This window comes from Sprattus sprattus (assembly GCF_963457725.1).
Source record: "Sprattus sprattus genome assembly, chromosome: 4".
NCBI classification, from domain to species: Eukaryota; Metazoa; Chordata; class Actinopteri; order Clupeiformes; family Clupeidae; genus Sprattus; species Sprattus sprattus.
The window spans coordinates 31,036,633-31,055,089 of record NC_137923.1 but is presented as its reverse complement, the minus strand read 5'-3'; the positions used below and the strand labels follow the sequence as shown (position 1 = coordinate 31,055,089).

The 18,457-nt window shown below is 43.3% G+C and overlaps 1 protein-coding gene across 2 annotated transcripts; it reads right to left on the bottom strand.

Moving 5' to 3' along the window:
* Positions 1-278: 278 nt before the first annotated feature.
* On the bottom strand, positions 279-17,037 carry smarcd3a (SWI/SNF related BAF chromatin remodeling complex subunit D3a). Of its 2 annotated transcripts, XM_080837443.1 has the most exons (14): positions 16,753-17,037; positions 14,151-14,353; positions 13,334-13,423; positions 12,056-12,098; positions 11,114-11,236; positions 10,757-10,879; positions 8,674-8,769; positions 5,630-5,731; positions 5,315-5,476; positions 4,963-5,060; positions 4,623-4,758; positions 3,942-4,064; positions 3,332-3,433; positions 279-3,189 (listed from the first exon to the last, which is right to left on the bottom strand). In XM_080837443.1, exons 1-14 carry the CDS (start codon positions 16,822-16,824, stop codon positions 3,136-3,138), a joined length of 1,527 nt encoding a protein of 508 aa, XP_080693569.1. In that variant the 5' UTR covers positions 16,825-17,037; the 3' UTR covers positions 279-3,135. The 2 variants fall into 2 exon arrangements, with proteins under 2 accessions (XP_080693569.1, XP_080693570.1); XM_080837444.1 differs by lacking the exon at positions 13,334-13,423.
* Positions 17,038-18,457: the final 1,420 nt, after the last annotated feature.

The following is an 18,457-nucleotide window of genomic DNA, read 5'->3' as shown; positions in this document are numbered from 1 at the left end:
ATTTTTTTTCTTTTTAATAAAATAACTACATGGAACTCAGACAGCAACAAACATGTATAGAATGTACAGTAATATTACTGACTTTTTTCTTTCCTTTAACTTTACTTTAATTAGATATTAGATCATCATTTTAAGGTGATAAATGCATGCTAACAAATCCCACTGCATCACCGCACGAACACCATGACAGGAAAAAACTTAAAAAGCATTTTCAAAAGTTTAATCGATCAGTCCACACATTAAGTCAGTCTAATCTTTTCCATGTCTTAGATGAAAATATGACCATAGCTGCCATAGTCCAACAAAAGAATTTCAACTGCTCTGCTGATAGTTAGATTTGGTCTAAGGTAACATGAAACATGCATACTTTTTTTTTTTATGCACACTGTGAATTAGCATATCAGGTCCTGTTGTGGTCTGCTCAATGCATTAATAAGGCTCAGTAAATGACAGTTACAAAAAGGGACAAGGTGCTGAATAAGAAAAAGTGCAAACAACACTGTTTTTTTCCATCTCTAAAAAACTATTAAAAATGTACCAATCAGTTTTCATCAGATAAGAATTCATCCTTGATGGTACGTGTACGTACAGTATGCATAGGGGATAAGGTTATTTGAAAATTGACATGTCATGTTTTTCTTTAGTACAGAGTTCACTTAGGAAGTTACAAGAACACTTTAGGATACAAAGTATTGTACATTATCAGCCAGGATACTACCTCTATCAGATACTATAATTTTTAGTATACCATTGCAGACACAAAATCTTTTTCATTCTTTAGACAAGTGTCACCTTACCATCTTTGCCTCTACTACTGTTGCTTCTAGTGTCTAGTTTAACAGTCTCTTTTGAGTCTAATTCTGCTTCAGGCTAAATTGGCACACCAAATGCCAATTATATCCTCATAGTACATCTTTGTGTTTTTCAGATTCTGGTGGACAGTTAGGAAACCACGGCAAACAACACAAAACACTGACCAACATCTATTTCACCAGTCAGAATGTTTGCATTTTGGACTTTTAAAGACAAACAAACAAACAAAACAATGTATTTTAGTTGATTTCATCTGTGCTTTAGAGTCGGTTTTAACTTTTTTTTGGTCTGTGCCCTTGATTCACTCATTGCAAAACAGATAGTATGGGATATCACACCCTTGCGTGTCTCCTCTCCACTCCCCTCCTCTCCTATAATCTGTCGAACCACCTCTGAGGGCGAAGTGGAGCCGGGTGGAGAAGTGGCCGCTGGCTCGGCGGATGTTGTGCAAATTAGATTCAGTGCCTTCTTCTTTCTAGTTTAGTCCTCAGTCTTTTCAACGGGGCACAGAGCGAGATGGATAATTCCTTCTTCACTCTCTACCGTCGTGCAGCTCAGAACCTGCCCGGTGACTGCCCTGCTAATTGAAATTCAGGTGGTCTCGGACTACATTCTCTGCATATTTCAATGCAGTCCTCTCCCTAGGCAGAGGGACGTCCGCCACCGTCGCGGCTCAGCAGTTGCAAACAGAGGCATCCTGCCCAGACGTGAAGCTAAGCCCAGACCCAGTCTGCCTGGAACAAGCCTCTCCCTCCTGGACACTGCAGTGAGGAGGAAGAAGCTGAATTCTTCAAAGCTACGGCTTCAGTATGGAAAGGAGTCATTTCAACCTCATCCTCAGTACCACCCAAGAGTGCCATGAAAGCAGTGGTACTGCTGGGTTTGTCTCATATGAGGGCATTTCAGCGGTGGATTTGATCTCATCATCTCAGCACATCAAAACATCTCCACAGGAGATGGAGGTAAATGCAGCTTGTCTGATGGCGCTCTCAATGTGGAGGCAACACCAGTTACCGTACTCTGTGAAGGAGCACCCATAATCTTATTTTGAGAAGTGGTGACGACACACACTTCCACCAGAGGCTGGAGGAGAGGGGTGATATGTGAGGGCATGACCGTGAGGGATGAGTGGTCCCTATCTCAGAGCAGCTTCCATATAAACTATCTAGAGCCACTGACAGTTCTTTTAGCTCTAAAGCATTTTCTCCTGGCTCTGCTGTTCTGCCTTTGCCTGAGTGTGTGTGCTTATTCCACTAGAGGGATGGCAGCATCCTGGGCATTGTTCAGGGGTGTGTCAGTGGGGGAGGTACGTGTTATCGATCATGGGCGTCCTACTATACCTTTTTAACTTCTACTGCTTGGACATGGTGGCCCCATCAGTGGCTTTCTCCATCCTCCCTGCTGGACCGGTTGGGTACTAATATTCTGTTCGGCCTCAGCTGTGTGGGGAGTGGTCATATGTCCCATGCTATCTGTGTTGTACTGAGTGAATTGACTGGAAGGGAACGTCAGGTCATGCATATAACCACTGTTCCCTGAAGGAGAGGAATGAGGTTCAACAGTAGTTTGCCCTGCACAGCAGCTAGTGCTTGGTGAAGAGTGCTGAGTTGCACTCAGTAGACGGTAATGACCTGCGAGGGCGTGATCTGTGTTGTAGCTCGTTCCTCTCCTTCAGGAACGGTGGTTATATCATGTTATGCTGGTCCGCACTCAGGTGCAATTATGTCCTCTCCCCTGCCCCAGCTGGTCTCCTTTCACGTTACATTTTGTGTTTGCGTGAGATAATTTGGACCCATTTACGGTCTTAAATAGCGATTACTTCCAGGTTTTAAAGTAGGTAGCTTTAACTGAAGTTCCGTTTTCTAGAGGACTCGGGTACAGTCCCTTGGTGCACACCCGAGTTCAGCTTTCACATCAACGAAATGAATCAAACAAACGGCTCAAGCAGACCCCATTCCACACAAAACCTTTTAAAAGCACTCTTAAAGGGCCATCAAAATCAAAGCAGTCACTGGATGAATATTAAAAATGTTAAGTCAGATTACGTAAAACAGTCTCAACAGGTTTCTTTCCGGGAATGGCAAGTAAGATCAAATGGATAGTTCATACTGGAGATATCTTCTTTATTGTAGTTGTTGCTTTTCATGTAGACAACACTGTCTTTCTCTAAGGTGCCTGAAGTCTCATGTCACTAAGTTGCTGGAGAATTATAGATCAGTGGTTGGCTGATCCAAAAAGGCTAAGAATGGCGATGAATGGAGAACTCAATTGGTCATTTCCACAAACAAAATGATGCATGAGCAGTTTCCCATAGGGAACAGTTTAGGTGTTGCGCACTGCCAAAGACTGTTCAAGTTCTAATCTTCTTTGTTGAATCTGAAAACAAAAATAAGAATAAAACTTAAAAATGATCCACCAATTTTTGAATATTGTGTCTATTTCCCAAAAGAAATATACACTACATAATAACTAAATCTGACCTATCTGACAATGTCCTGCCTTTGACCTGAGCACTCACCTTGCTGTAGAAGTAACGACTGACAGCTTCCGGTGACCAAGGCTGGTTATAAAACTCTGCTTTTCTTTCCTCTTCTGGATTCCCAACCACATCCGTCATTAACTACACATTTGGGCAGAACACACAATATGCTGTATATGAGACATTACAAATGGTGACTACCAGTAAATCATAGGGGTACATTAACATATGAGGCCCCTCATAAGACAAAAACATATTTTACTGTTAGCAAGTGTTCCCAATTAAAGATAAAGACATTCTAGAAACATCTATAGGCCCAGACATCCTTGCATCTCTCTAGAAGATGAAAGATAATGAGAATACAAAGTACAAAACGAAATACTGGATGAGTGACTGGACATTTGAGGACATATTATAAGCTATACATCAGTCATTAGCTTCTTGTGCTTGGATCTGAAAACCCTATAGCTCTACTGTCTGTATTACAACTTGACTGGGACTGATCTTAATATCACTTGCATGTTCATATTATTTAAATGGTTTACATATCATGTAATGTTTATGTGTATGAAAATATGCCTACACAGGAAATGGTTTTATGTGGAAATACTACTAAAAACTGCAGTAACGGTTAATGCGGCCTTGTCACCTTCAGGTCGCGGTTTTGGGAGCAAATCCAGTCCTCAATGTAGCCTTTAGGGTCTTGGGAGAAGCTCAGCATGAAGTCTCTTTGGATCTTGAGCTGGTTGATGGACTCGATGGTCTCGTGAATCTATGGACATTACAGGTGAGAGGAAGAAGGTCAGAGAGGATCACTGGACACAGTGCTCTGAAAGGCAGCCCATCACACTCAAGTCCCCTTTCTCTATATGCTCAGGTCAGAGCATGCTACTATGTATCACAAGTATGTAGTGTCTTATGTAATTTCATTAACATCAGTCGATGGTTGAAAGGCCTTGGCTTGCCTTAGCAGAACTAGAGATAGCGAGCGGACCTTGTTGGCTTGCATTACCAGAACTAGAGATGGAGAGCGGACCTTGTTAGCTTCCCTTAGCAGAACTAGAGATAGTAAGCAGACCTTTTTGGCTTGCCTTAGCAGCACTAGAGATAGTGAGCAGACCTTGTTGGCTTGCATTACCAGAACTAGAGATGGAGAGTGGACCTTGTTGGCTTGCCTTAGCAGAACTAGAGATAGAGAGTGGACCTTGTTGGCTTGCCTTAGCAGAACTAGAGATAGGGAACGGACCTTGTTGGCTTGCCTTAGCAGAACTAGAGATAGGGAGCGGACCTTGTTGGCTTGCCTTAGCAGAACTAGAGATAGCGAGCTGACCTTATTGTCAAGCAGGGCGATCTCTTGCTGATTTGCCGTTGACAGCAGGAAGCCACTCATCTGGGTCTTCAGAGGGTCTTCCACTTCCACATCAATGTCATAACAAGCAGTCTTCTTCTGATCATTTGGATCCACACTATTGGAAAGAATATGCCTTATGTTATTATATCATGTAATTCTATCATGATAATATAAATTTGTTACATAACCTTACATATACATATGTTACAGAATTCGTTTTTATAATTGTTTCATGTTACAAATTAGTTAGTTGCCATACATTCTAACTGATTGAATCTATTCATATAGATGGCTAATTTGACAGAGCAGTCAATGGTACCTGATGATATGGTTTATGACTATGGGATCAGGGGGAAGCAGCAAGTTAGTGAGCCGCTGGGGTATCTCACTAAACTTCAAACGAGGACAGTCAAAAATCTGAGAAGAGAGAGAGAGAGAGAGAGAGAGAGAGAGAGAGAGAGAGAGAGAGAGAGAGAGAGAAAGACCAATAACAAGAGTGTGAGAATGAGATAAAAGAAAGAGAAGCAGAGAGAAAGTAAAATAATCTACATCAGCACCAACATCCACAACTGCCCAAATAACCCCTGATGACCAAGTCACTCCTGAAAAAGGCAGGTAATAATGTGCAGTGACTTCCAGGGTGGAATGGACGCAGGTAGAAGGTGTAGCACCTGCTGGAAGTATTTATCACAGTTGATGTACTCCTTTTCATGTGAGTCCTGCAACTTGTTGGTCTTGAAGTACTGCCACAGAGCCTGGATGATGCAGGAGCGCGTCTGAGTGTGGATGCCAAGGAGGCGAGCCAGCCGCGGGTCCAGTTTAAACTGGGGAGGCTGAAGGAACAGATTGAGACACAAGCAAATGCATTCAGTCAGTAGAAAGAATATGTAACTAAGTGTGGAATGTGTGTGAGAGCATAGGGGGATGTCGCTTGATAATCCAATGGGTTACATCACATCCATCTTGTAATCCAGTGTTAGGCTCACCTGGTAATCCAGCATTAGCAGCAATGTACAGCATACATTAACATCCCCGGGTCTCTTCACTTGGAAGCCATCAGTCTCCTGGGTGGTGGGGGTCCTATGCCACTGTTAGGATGCAAGCATATGCTCATATAATATGACCCTGACATGTCGTCCTACACTGACTAATACAGTGTGAATGTTCCCGGCAAACAGCGCAGTTACAATAATGACTATAACAAAGCTAAGTGAAAAAAATCATTTCAGTGCTTTTCAAGGTCTTTGCGAAGGCTTCAGTCATTTTGAGCCACACAATGAAAAAGGTTTATTAGTCTTTACTGTTATCTTGACCTGGCATTGGTCAAACTGCTACTCTCAATAAGGTATTCAAAAAGAAAAAAAAACTATGAACAATCACCAAGGACATTTCGACTAGAAGTGAAAAAGCTAAAATTGTGACAGCAAGCACCACTCGCTTCTGAAGAATATTGATTTTCTTTCATAGACTTTCTAAATAGCTGCAACTCATGTGAATGTATTTGCACCACGTCCATTAACATCCAAATGATCAGCCGGACCTTTTCTATCTGCAGACCTGCACACCTTTCATATCGAGGAAGACCCCATACTGTTCCCCTTCCTAACACACCCCGCTTCACACCCTTAACCAGACCCCCAGACACATTTCCTCCATATAACTGAAACCTCCCTATCTACCCTCATATAACTCAGTACGTTTACATAATGGCATAAACCCGATTTCGGCTAAAGCCGGGGTTCTCTATCCATGGGGGGTTAACTGCTTTATCTCACGGTACATGGCAGTGACAAATCCAGATCTTGGCCGCGTCAGTTCCAAATGTGGAATGTTTACAAGCGGGCATCTGCTACTGTTGATTATACAGTAAATAAGTTATGAAATGAAACAAAAACACATCACAGTTAAAGTTGTATTAGTATTGATTGATTTACATCGATATGAATGGATTACATGACTAACAAGTGGTGGAAAAGTAATCTGAAAATATTTGTTCAGTGAATTAGCGCGTTCTGTCCAAAACAGTCGCAGTCAACGTTTTTCTAATGTCAACACATTGGTATAGCCATGGCTACCACATATTTATCATCTGAAATATCACGGTATGTCGCAACAAACCTTTGATCTAAACAGAATATTCAGTATGGAATGGGAATAGATCAGAGATAGATAGGAGCCGTCAGAATAATTCGCTTTTCTGTTGGCCATTTCGTTTCAGTATTTTAAAGTGAATGAGATGTGGGAGCACAAGAACAGTGAGCGTCTACCAGCAATTATCATATCATAGACATATATGATGCATGTTTATATGTCTATGGATGGGATCTCAAGCATGCGATAAGACGTCATCTCCAGTTGTTATCTAGTTTCAGAAGTTACAAGCGCGTGTCGGCTGATTTCCAACCAAATCCGATCACTTATCTGGGGGTGTAAATCTGATTTCAGTCGGACACAGGAAATCTAGATTTGCAGAGTTACATGAAATGGATCTTCGATTGAAACCCGACAACGCCCGAAAACTGGACACATGTAACAGCACTGAGTGAAACCTCCCTATAACTGAAACCTCCCTATCTACCTCCATATAACTGAAATGTAACTTGTATGCTACACTCAGAACATCAGACGAAGATTATGCAGAAGACTTAGGTCATGCTGTGGGTTTGCTGAGTGGAGACACCGACCGCTACGTGTGGTGAGAGAACAGAGCAAGGAGTGGTGCTGGGACATTGAGGTAACATCGCTGCCTTTGAAGACAAAGGTTATCTGTTATCTTGACCTGGCATTGGTCAAACTGCTACTCTCAATAAGGTATTCAAAAAGAAAAAAAAAAACTATGAACAATCACCAAGGACATTTCGACTAGAAGTGAAAAAGCTAAAACTGTGACAGCAAGCACCACTCGCTTCTGAAGAATATTGATTTTCTTTCAAAGAAGAGACACTACACTAGGAAAATTTCTCCTAATCATCCCTCCTTCTCTCTCTACATCGTAGCGTGTTGTGTGTGCTTCAGATCTGTTGTGTAGTATATGCAGAATAAATCGACACCCTACCCATCAGACCATTCCATTCCATCGAGTAATTTGCTAAATCATGCAACCGCAACTAACTTCAGAGCCTAACTAGAGATCTGTTAAATTATAGTATAACAGTGGTGTTTTCACATGAAATCTTTCACTGCTCATCCTTTGACCTTAGCTCATAATTTTAGCTAAGACTGCTGAGTTTGGAAGCATGTTGCAAATGTCCTGATAATGTGCACTTGTATTGTTTTGAACTACTGAAGATTTTCCGCAATGTTTTATGTTCAACTGACTAAAAGCCATTTACTCAGTCCATCCATCCCTCCCTCACCTAAACCCATATTCCAGTTTGTACACCTTATTTTGAGTTTCATATACAGTAACAGAGAAAAAAGATATGTCTTATACGACTTACTTTTGCATGTTGAACTGTATCTTGTTCTTCATGAATGCGTTTCACAGACCCTTTTGCCATATGTATATTTTGGTCAATGTCAGAATGCTTTTTAGTCTAAGCTTTTTAACATTGTTACTATAGAAACCCATGAGCACCTTTTACATACAATACAATTGAATGCCCCCAATACAATCTCGATGCTAGACATTTCATTTCATTTTGGAAGTGCACTCCAAACATTGTGATTGCAGTCAATAGAGCAGCATCACTGTTAAGTCCTCGGTTTCTATGGTTATTGTCAACGCCAAACAATAGATCACAGAGGCAAGAATGAATGAATGAATGAGACTAAGCAGTCACATCTATGCTCTTAACAGGCATTCCTCTACTGCCTCATACACACTAATATGGTTTAGTTCTCAAACACACCACTTTTGCTATGTTGATGCCTGGTGTCCATACTACTCCAGAGTTGTGAGACTTTTGGAAACACTGTTGGCCCCATTTTAGTTTTGAAAACACCAGGGTTGTATTTTCAGGGTTGAGTATACATTGCATGTCCTTAAGAGAGGTGATACTATGAAACAAGAGAGACGAGTAAAACTGACCTCAACTAAATGATTGTCTGGACCATAAAGATCCTTGTCCAGCTCGATGACCAGGCTCTTGAAGAAGGAAGAAAACTTTCGCTTCTGCTTGGCAGGCTGAGGGAGTGCAAGGCATGATAGAGATTAAAAGGTGCTCTGCCCTGAGGCTCAGGGCCCACTCGAGCGAGTGTCCTCCCACACACCCATTCATGCACATTCTGGTGCTACAAAACAGGGCAGCGCATCTCAGAAATACTGCAAAAATACTGCTTGAATACTGCTAAAATACTGTAAACATACTGCAAAAAATAATGCAGAAATACTGCTGAAATAATGCAGAAATACTGCTGAAATAATGCAGAAATACTGCAGAAATACTACTGAAATACTGCAGAAATAATGGAGAAATACTGCAAAAATAATGCAGAAATACTGCAGGAATACTACTGAAATACTGCAGAAATAATGCAGAAATACTGCAGAAATACTACTGAAATACTGCAGAAATAATGGAGAAATACTGCAAAAATAATGCAGAAATACTGCAGGAATACTACTGAAATACTGCAAAAAATAATGCAGAAATACTACAAACATACTGCAGAAATACTACTGAAATACATGGACTACATCGTGCATGGCTCTGCTGTAAGCATTACTGTGTAAACATACAATGAAAAGACATTACAGTCGGAGGTGTGAAAATCAAGGGAGGGATCCTTTTAACAGCGAGAGAATCAGGGGCCGTATTCACAAAGCCTTTTATCTTACCACTAGGAGTGCTCCTAACTCGCGCTAAAATTTCTTAAAAGTAATTTCTTAAAAGTGATTCACAACGGCTTTGAGACCTACTCATACTAAGGATAATACCAACTCCTAAGCTTAAGATAAAAACTCCGTTGCTATGGATGACGTCGATTCTCATGCACGAGTTTAGAAGGGGTGAGGACGGTGATTGGTTGTTGACAGGCTCTCTCATTAAAAACTCATTCGTGACGTCCCTCTAACAATCCCACTATATCAACTGAAAATAAGAGAATAACCTAGGCTTCAAATTAAGTCATATTAAATAGTTATGGACAGTGCAGTTAGCAGAATGCACACGCATGATGACAAGTTTGTGCGTCCAACGGGAATGACACTTTGCACGATAGGATAAATAGAAAGCGATCAATATATAATATGGCAATTGCATGTAATCAAGGCAGTAATAATTAAAGCACCCAGCAAACTGTTAGGCTATTATATTTCCAGCCCTTGACCACTTCAAATATCAGCACATACGGCCCTTCAAGCCCTCCAATCTTAATTGATCAAAGCGAAACGAACGTGAACCGTAGCCTAGGCGAAAGCCTACTGGTCCCAGGACCAATAGCCACTGTCACCCCAGCGGCATCCAGCTGGTAAGTTCTCAAAAACCTGCGACCGCTCGCCGTTGAAATGCACGAGTCATCGGTACATCCAGGCCACGGTGGACGAATTATTGTAATGTGTGTCCCGTCACTGGATATTCCTGCGATCGCCATGGAATTTACTTTGATATTGTGTAATAGGCGATTGTCCAAAAGCAACTGGATAAACTGTTGGATGATGTGGGGTCTACAGTGCGTTGATAGTTTGATGAATTAAACGGCTGACTGATGATTCCCAGTGTCGTCATTTGCGTTTTCCGCGAAGCCAAATAGGCTATCTTTATGTTTCCAAACATTTCACTTCGGGACACATCGTTGTTTAAAGGCGTCGTTGCATCCCGCGCTAATTCTACGACAGTATTAATACCTTCACGGTTTGAGCAATGTCTTTTATCAATTCCAAGTCGGCTGCAGCCATCTTACGATTTTTTGTGAATAAGTCTTAATGACTTAGGAGTCCTCATGAGGAGTTTTAAGCTGTCTTAGACTTAGGTGCTACTTTTAGGGATAAAATACTTTGTGAATTGCTCTTAGTAAAAAAAAATTAGGAGTCCTACATTTAAGACTGACACGCCCATTATTTTTAGGAGTTTCTCCTAAATTAGCCACTTATGACCTACTTTTAGCCCTAAGATTCTTTGTGAATACGGCCCCAGATGTTTTGGTTTTGTTCAGAGATTAGGCCAACGTACGTCGTCCAGCAGCTTTCCCTCAACCCGCAGCTCCCAGGATGCAATGCTTCCCTCGGAGTCCTCAGCTTCGGATTTGGCAGGGTTGAAAGTGTTCGAGATGTAAAGTCTCAACTTGCGCTTTTGCTGTGCGGGTGAAGACAGATATTTTCAGCCACTAGAACGTAACTGTCATTTCTCACCAAATGTCCGGAAAATCCTTGAATTTGCGTGAATTTTGTGAAAATGCAAGATCCCCAAATCCTGGAGGGATTGATTTACAGATGTAAAATTACTCTGCTATGCTAACGGCATACAGTACATACCTTCACTGGTCTTTACAGACGTAATGTTACTCTGCTATGCCAACGGCATACATACCTTCATTGGTCTTTTAAGAGCCTCTTGGATATCCACTCTTTTTCTCATGATAGTTTGGTCCAGTTTGCGTTCAAAAGCCAGCAGGTCCATGTAGGCCTGGGATTCTGGGACAAGCTCACGGATCTGATCACATAATGGCAAACAAATCATACTTCATCCATTCATGTCTATATTTCTGTCAAAAAATGCATCTCAATCTCTAGTCATGTTAATACACTGAGAACTGACCACATTTTCATGTGAGTGATTCTCTTACACCTACACCATCTTAAAACTCCCTAAAGCAATAACTTTCTTTAGAAAAGATTAAAATGACAAACAAGTTCAAAAATGAAGATCAACAACTCTCAGTAGAGCACATTTTCAGCTCACCACAACACACCCCTACTGATTTGCTGGAGAGATTTAAGGACGATCATTGTCCTCTTGTGCTCTACTACACACTGACACCTACTGCTAAGAAGCATGCTTCATACAATATCACATTATAATATCTAAAGTATGCAACATTTAGCATTTCATATTGTGGAGAGGAGCACAACGCCTTATTCTACACTCTAGTGTGACATGAAGCATATCACCATATTAATGGCTGGTTCTCGTTCTCTCTCTTGTTCCATTCCCTCCTCTCTTGACTGCGGCATACTACAATGCACCACCACCACCTGAGTAATCAGCCTCCCTCCTCCAAAGCCACAGAAACAACCCAAAAATAATTTGGCGCTCCCTGCAACCACAGCCCCCACCTCTGCTCCCCTCACCTGCTCCATGATGTCTCTGCTCCTTACCTCTGTCCAGAGCATGCACACACACACACACACACACACACACACACACACACACACACACACACACACACACACACACACACACACACACACACACACACACACTCAGACACATACATGGCATGAATAAACAACGACTAGTGAAGCTGCTCACCCTCTGAGGGAGAATCTTGTCTGCAATTTTCCTTCTCTTGGCACTAGACATAGGGAAAGGGGAAGAGCAAAAGAAAAAGAGAGAAAAATCCATGTTACTATGGTGACTGATAACGCTACAGGCCATCTGCTGAGTAACTGGGACCCATTCAGCCATTCCAGATGTGGTGGTGTCTGTGTGTGTGTATGTGTGTGTGTGTGTGTGTGTATGAGAGAGACAGAATCAATGAATTATATAGAAATCAATGACTGTATAAGCATGCATTTACTATGTGTAAATCACAGCATTTCCAATGCAACACTTGTTATATCTCAAGAAGGAATTAAGGCGAAGCTAATTTATCCTCGCTGCTCCACAGAGCTTTAAAATGTGGATGTCTTTTCATACCATACTAGTAGTCCAGCGAGTGACTGTGTCATTGATATGTCTATGCGTGCAGTACACTACACAAGTCTCAATTCAAACTAACCCCCCCCCCCCACACACACACACACACACACGCACACAAGATTCTACAACCAGCTCTTCACCACTGACAGTTTCCAGACATGCCAAACTCTCAGCTCAACAATCTCTGACTGCTGAGATTTTGAAGTGCCCCCCCAGTTGTGGATAAACTTTCTCATGGTCAACTGTTTCCATCTCAAACCACATGGTTCCTCCGGGACTACGGGGGAGGGTACAGGAAGTGGGTGTGGGGTACGCTGACGATGAGACTGGACGATGACGATGAAGGAGTAGAACTTTTTTAAACATAGATATAAAGAGCGAGAGATAGAGAGAAGTGTTTGGAGCATGGCATGACAAACAGACACTCAGGAGATAAAGAAAACCTTGAGAGAGGTCTGAAAAAGAGGATGTGAGATAGAGAAAGGAACTGATAAAGAGAGAAAAAGAACAAGCAATGGACAAAATGAACGCGCAAAAGAGAAAAATGGAAAAAAGAGGAAGAGGAAAAATGGAGAGATAGACATAGGAGTTCATGCAAACTGCACACCCAGCGCAGCGCACAGTCCGTCAGCGCATGTTTCAGCAGACATGCACACTGGCATCATCATCCTCATCGTTGCAGCACTCAACACATCGGCTGCTATTCATTATTGAGAGGGGCTTGGCTGTTCCAGGGCATGCTGGCACTGAGTCCCCTCCTGTCATGTTGATGCACGCATGCAGAACGATCACAGGGACCGGTGGCATGTCAGGCTGCATGGCTGGGGGGCAGTTCTGACAGGCAGGCAGGCACGAATTAACTAACATGCAGCAGAAGAAACTGCATACTTGGATCCAATTGGAGGATCTGATTGGGCTTCTCGCATGTCGATCTGACTCGAGGCCATCTCATTGGCTGCTGGGAATCCCACCGGTTTCCTACGGATCAATAGGGTTTCAAGGGGTCCTAATTAAACAATGACTTGACAGGGGTGGAGCAGTCACAGACAGGTGTAGCCAGGTCTTCATCACAGATATACAATACAATATGTGCATGAGTTTGGGGGAAGAAAGTTGTGTGTTTCTCTGGTTCATGCAATATGTAAGTCAAGCTTGTCCATTATGCACAGTGGTTTATCCTTTAGGGCAGTAAGTCTCTCTTTCTCACACACACACACATTCACATAAAGAGGAAGATACAAGACGAGCAGTAATGCACATTTAACACGTTTAAAAAATGCCCTCCATTGTAAGTTATTATCTGTCATGTGAAACTGGCAACAGCTTAAGACTAGCAGTAATAAGGATCTCTTGTGTACTAGAATGGTGCTTTGGTCTTGTATACAGATCACACTAATAAAGATGGACTGGTGCCATCTGACTGGGAAGCCCAAGTCAGGGGGATATAGTGTTTCACCACTAGAGGTCGCTTCTCATGAACACAGCAGACATCAACACATTGCAGCAGAAATACAGATTGATAGCAATCATCACAGCGCATTAGTCAGACTTGTGGTGGAGTGCTCTAGGATGGACAAGCAGGTGTGTGGAGTAGAGACTTGTTTCTCTCAGTAGAGGCTCTGGAGGTTGCCTCAGAGCAAACATGTATGCATAAAATTCAAGATGGAGGATGGCCAATCACTGGTCAGCTGCTGGTCTCACTCACTTCCTGGGCCGGGACTGGGCGGCTGGCTGATGCTGCTGCTGCTGCTGGGCCTGCTGGGTGGGGGCTGGGCGCTTGCGGCTGAGGTCCAGTGCAGGGTTGGGGAGTCCAGGCCGTACAGAGGGCGTCCCTCCATATGGGGTTCCCGGTGGCCCCATTGGAGACCCCTGATGTGGCATCCGGGCTCCTGAAGTCATCCCAGGGCGCTTTGGGTAGAGAACATGAAGGCGCTGGTTTTAGTCACAACGACAGACAGTTCAATCTCTAAAGTGCACTTTCTGACATATTCATACACAAATCCATGCATATGTTCACACTCATGCACAGTATCTATAGACAATTAACATTTGATTGTATGAAAATCTAAAAAATAAGGATATATTCAAAGACTAAAGATTTTTTTTAAATGAACGAGGGCCTGATGCTGAATTGTGTACAATACTTTTTCCTCATGCTTCTGCCTTTTTGAAAACAATCACTTTAGGATTGTAGGCATATATAAATAAAGCGTGCGCAAATGTAATTTGGAGTTCAGACACACAACACCATCTGGTAGATTCCGTCTCTAGGGTGGCTGGAACACTCTGGTTCACTGTGCAACAGCGCTACTGTAAATGTGGGCCAGAGCCTCACTCTGGTCCACCTGTGCCTGTCCGTCCAGAGCCAACAGCTGCCTGGAATGCCATGTGACTGCATGGATAACCCCAGTGCTAAGCCACCAGAGCTCTGCAAACACTGGCCCACAGCCTCTCAGGGAAACAGCTCTCTGGAGCACCTGGTCTTTCAACCACAATGGACAATCGTCTCCACCACTGTCCCCCCCCAGTCCAGTCCAGGTCAAGGGGTGTAGAAGTTAGTCCCTCTCGACCCTGGCCCAAAGTAAGTCGAGCCACAGGGAGCCCTGGGTCAGAGGGGAGGCTCTGGATGAGAACATGTGGACACTGCAGTAACTGGGAACGGGGCACCGATACATCTCCCCACACCTGTCCGGCTATCTCTCACTCTCAAGGTCACAGCGGAGGAGTGGAGGGGCACAGAGGGAGGCCAAGGGAGGGCTGCGGCTGCAACAGCCTGCCGGCCCGCCATTTAGAGCAGGCAGCACAAATGCCCTACCAGTAAAACCCTAACGGTGCGGCTCACTTCTTTTGTTGAAGGTTATCGTTACTGTTGAAGGCAACACCTAGACTTACTCTCCACGGTCAAGAGAGAGAGGCATGTTACAGATTCTTTTCATTTTTATTTCCATTTCACCTGTGCAGTATGCGCACAGAAACTGCCTTTTTGTTTGTTTGCCACTGTGAGTAATCCTGGCACACCAGAGCAATAAGAGATGAGTACCGGGAGAGAATTCACAGAGCATTCAAAGAAACTCGTTATGTAACCACCTTCAAAATGCTTTATGACTCCTAACAACAGAGACAGAGGGAACATGCACACTTGACATTTATAAAGACAGTCGTACAATTGTCTACGCACTCATATTCTCACTTGTGCAAGGTGAGGGACTCCGTCAAGGTTTCTGGCACAATCAGAACTATTATGTTCTAAAAGGGGACTCTAAGAAATAAACCCATGGAAAAGTTTATATTCTGACCAGACTAAACAGTGGAGCTTGCAAGGGGAAATATGAAGCAACCTCCTGAAGCTCGCATTGGATAAGACTGGAACTTAAGACCATGACCTGTGGATCTGATTGGGTGAGTTTGGAAATTGGAACATGACAGTGATATTGAAGAAGCAGCCACTCTATAACTGCTGCAACTAGAAATGGGGGGGTCTTGTGTGAGCCTGAACATAATGCTGAGGAAGAACTGAAAGGATAGTGCAGCAAGATTTGAATATTGAATGTTCTGGAATTAAGTGACCGCTTCCCATCTACCAGACCACAGGCACTAGTCTAAACACTTGTGCATGTCATTCAGCTTCGATGGCATCTCAATAACATTTCAACTCATTTTAGCACCTCTTAGTTCCCCATCCAAGTCCTGGCGAACTAGAGTAGTTGGACTCGAACACGCCTTGAATACCTATAGACTCTCCTAATACAATATACAGACCCACTGTGAAACATGCACAGGCATTTTACATGTAGGGCACACAGCACATCCTCAGTATTCCCTCCCATTCCTCCACACGCTGCTTATTCTGCCAGCGCTGGCTCCTTTACTCCTCTCCTCCTCTCCTTTTCCAAGGCGGCAATATCCTCTTCTTTCCTCTCGTCTGCGCCTTCCCCCTTTCTCCTGCTGCTCCTTCTGTTCTTTTTAAAAATTCACAAAGAATACCAGCAGAAAGCCTCCCTCCTCTCATCCTCCTCGTGTTCTGGGTCTGGCTGCCGAGCAACACTGTGTCTCTGTGTGCCATACCCCTGGCTTCTTCCAAAATCTATAAACACACAGGCATGCTCTCTCTTTCGCTCTCTCCCACCCCTCTTTCTCTTTCATACATTCATACATACAAACACACACACACATAAACACAAGCACACAGGCTAGGGCATACACTCATACACACACACACACACACACACACACACACACACACACACACACACACACACACACACACACAAACAAACACAAGCACACAGGCTAGGTCATAGACTTACCACCCCATGGACCAGGAACTCAAAGAGTTTACTCTTGGTGGCTTTGCGGGCTCCACCAGCTGAATCCTCCATTTCAAATCAGAATAAGAAAAAAGCCACCTCTCCCAGATTTGACTCCTTTTTTCAGCTTCTCTCCCCCTCTTTCCCTCAGCCCTTGTACGGTCCTCTCTCAGTAACTCACTCTCCCCTGCCTCTAAAGAAGTGAGACCCCTCCGTGGCCCTCTCTTTGCGATACTCCCGTTCCCTCTCTCAGCTCTCCCTTCAAAAAACGAGTCAGCGTGTGGTCCAAGTCAAGTCTATGGCAGCGTATGCTCTCTCTCTCTCTCTCTCTCGCTGGCTCTCTCTCTCTCTCTCTCTCGCGCGCGCTTGCTCGCTCTCTCCCTCACACACTGCGAGTGAAGGGAGCAGTGGGTGGGGGTCCGAAAGGGGGGCTCCCGAAGGCCCACTCTGCAGGCAAACATGCATGCAGCTGTTTAACATGTAGAAGCATATCAGCCACAGCCTGCATGGTACAGACCAGTACAACAGCCTCTTACTGGTGCACAACAGGCATGTGAATGGTGTGATTTAACTAATTATTAAGTAAAATCCGTCTTAAGAATTTGTCTGTCTTTTCTTTATTAATTTGTAATAAAATCGAATTGAAAGCCAAAGCTTACAGGTAAGTCACCATGTTATAAATGAGGAGAGGACTTAACAGAATGTAAAAGTTGAATCAGAGCAGAAAAGGCAGACATATGCATTAAGCACTGTTGTATGTATGCATTAAGCACTGCTGTATGGACTGTTGTGAATGGGTAGGTTATTACTATATGAGCACTGGACAGAGCAATGGACCCAGGGATACGACACAGGAAGTTTGAGCTGAATGGTCGCCAAGTGTACGATCTGGGAAAGTTGTTAGCCTCCCAAATATGGGACAGTCACTTATGCCTGGGGATTTGTGGCCAAACCACCACACACCACACATGTGCCATGTCACAAACACAACTGAAAATATGTTTTGTACTGTTGACAGAATTCCCCACATTTCCCCCCCAGTCCTGAGTGTTTGCAACAAGGGGGTGGTCTATCGATACATTTTTGGATTTAGATTCACATCATACAAAGTGCTTAATCCGTGGAGTCAGGGAGCCGTTCGGAATGTTGAAGACCCCCTTAAGAACCCCAGTGTCTCTCATACGAAAAAAAGCCAATACTACGGAATTGCCCCATTGAAACGGAAGAAAAGGTGGGGGGAGTCAGAGCAGTGAAGCCTGCTTAAGAGCCCAAACCCACCCTTTCTAATCCTTTGATAGTAAAACCATTTATAGATCTGGTGCAGGAGTGTAACAATTTGTGGTCTACCTTGTGCTGTTACCTTTGTTTGATCATACTGTGTCTTCATGACAACCCAAATGTATTATGTTGCATGTAAATAATGTTCAATTATTTATTATCTCACATGTGGATGAGCCATGAATGGCTAGGTAGCTGTGAAGGCCATCATCTAAACCAGTGGTCCCCAAACTTTTTATGCCCAAGATCACCGACCTTTACCTTGGTGAAGGCAAGATCTACCTATTGAGGCGTTGAGAGAAAAAGACTGTCCAGACTCCAAACTGCACTTACAGCTTATCTTTGTATTGGGCCTAGTTGTAATTGAATTAAATCAAACACTTTGGTCCCGCTTTCAAATTGATGTGACCAACACATTTAACCAGGG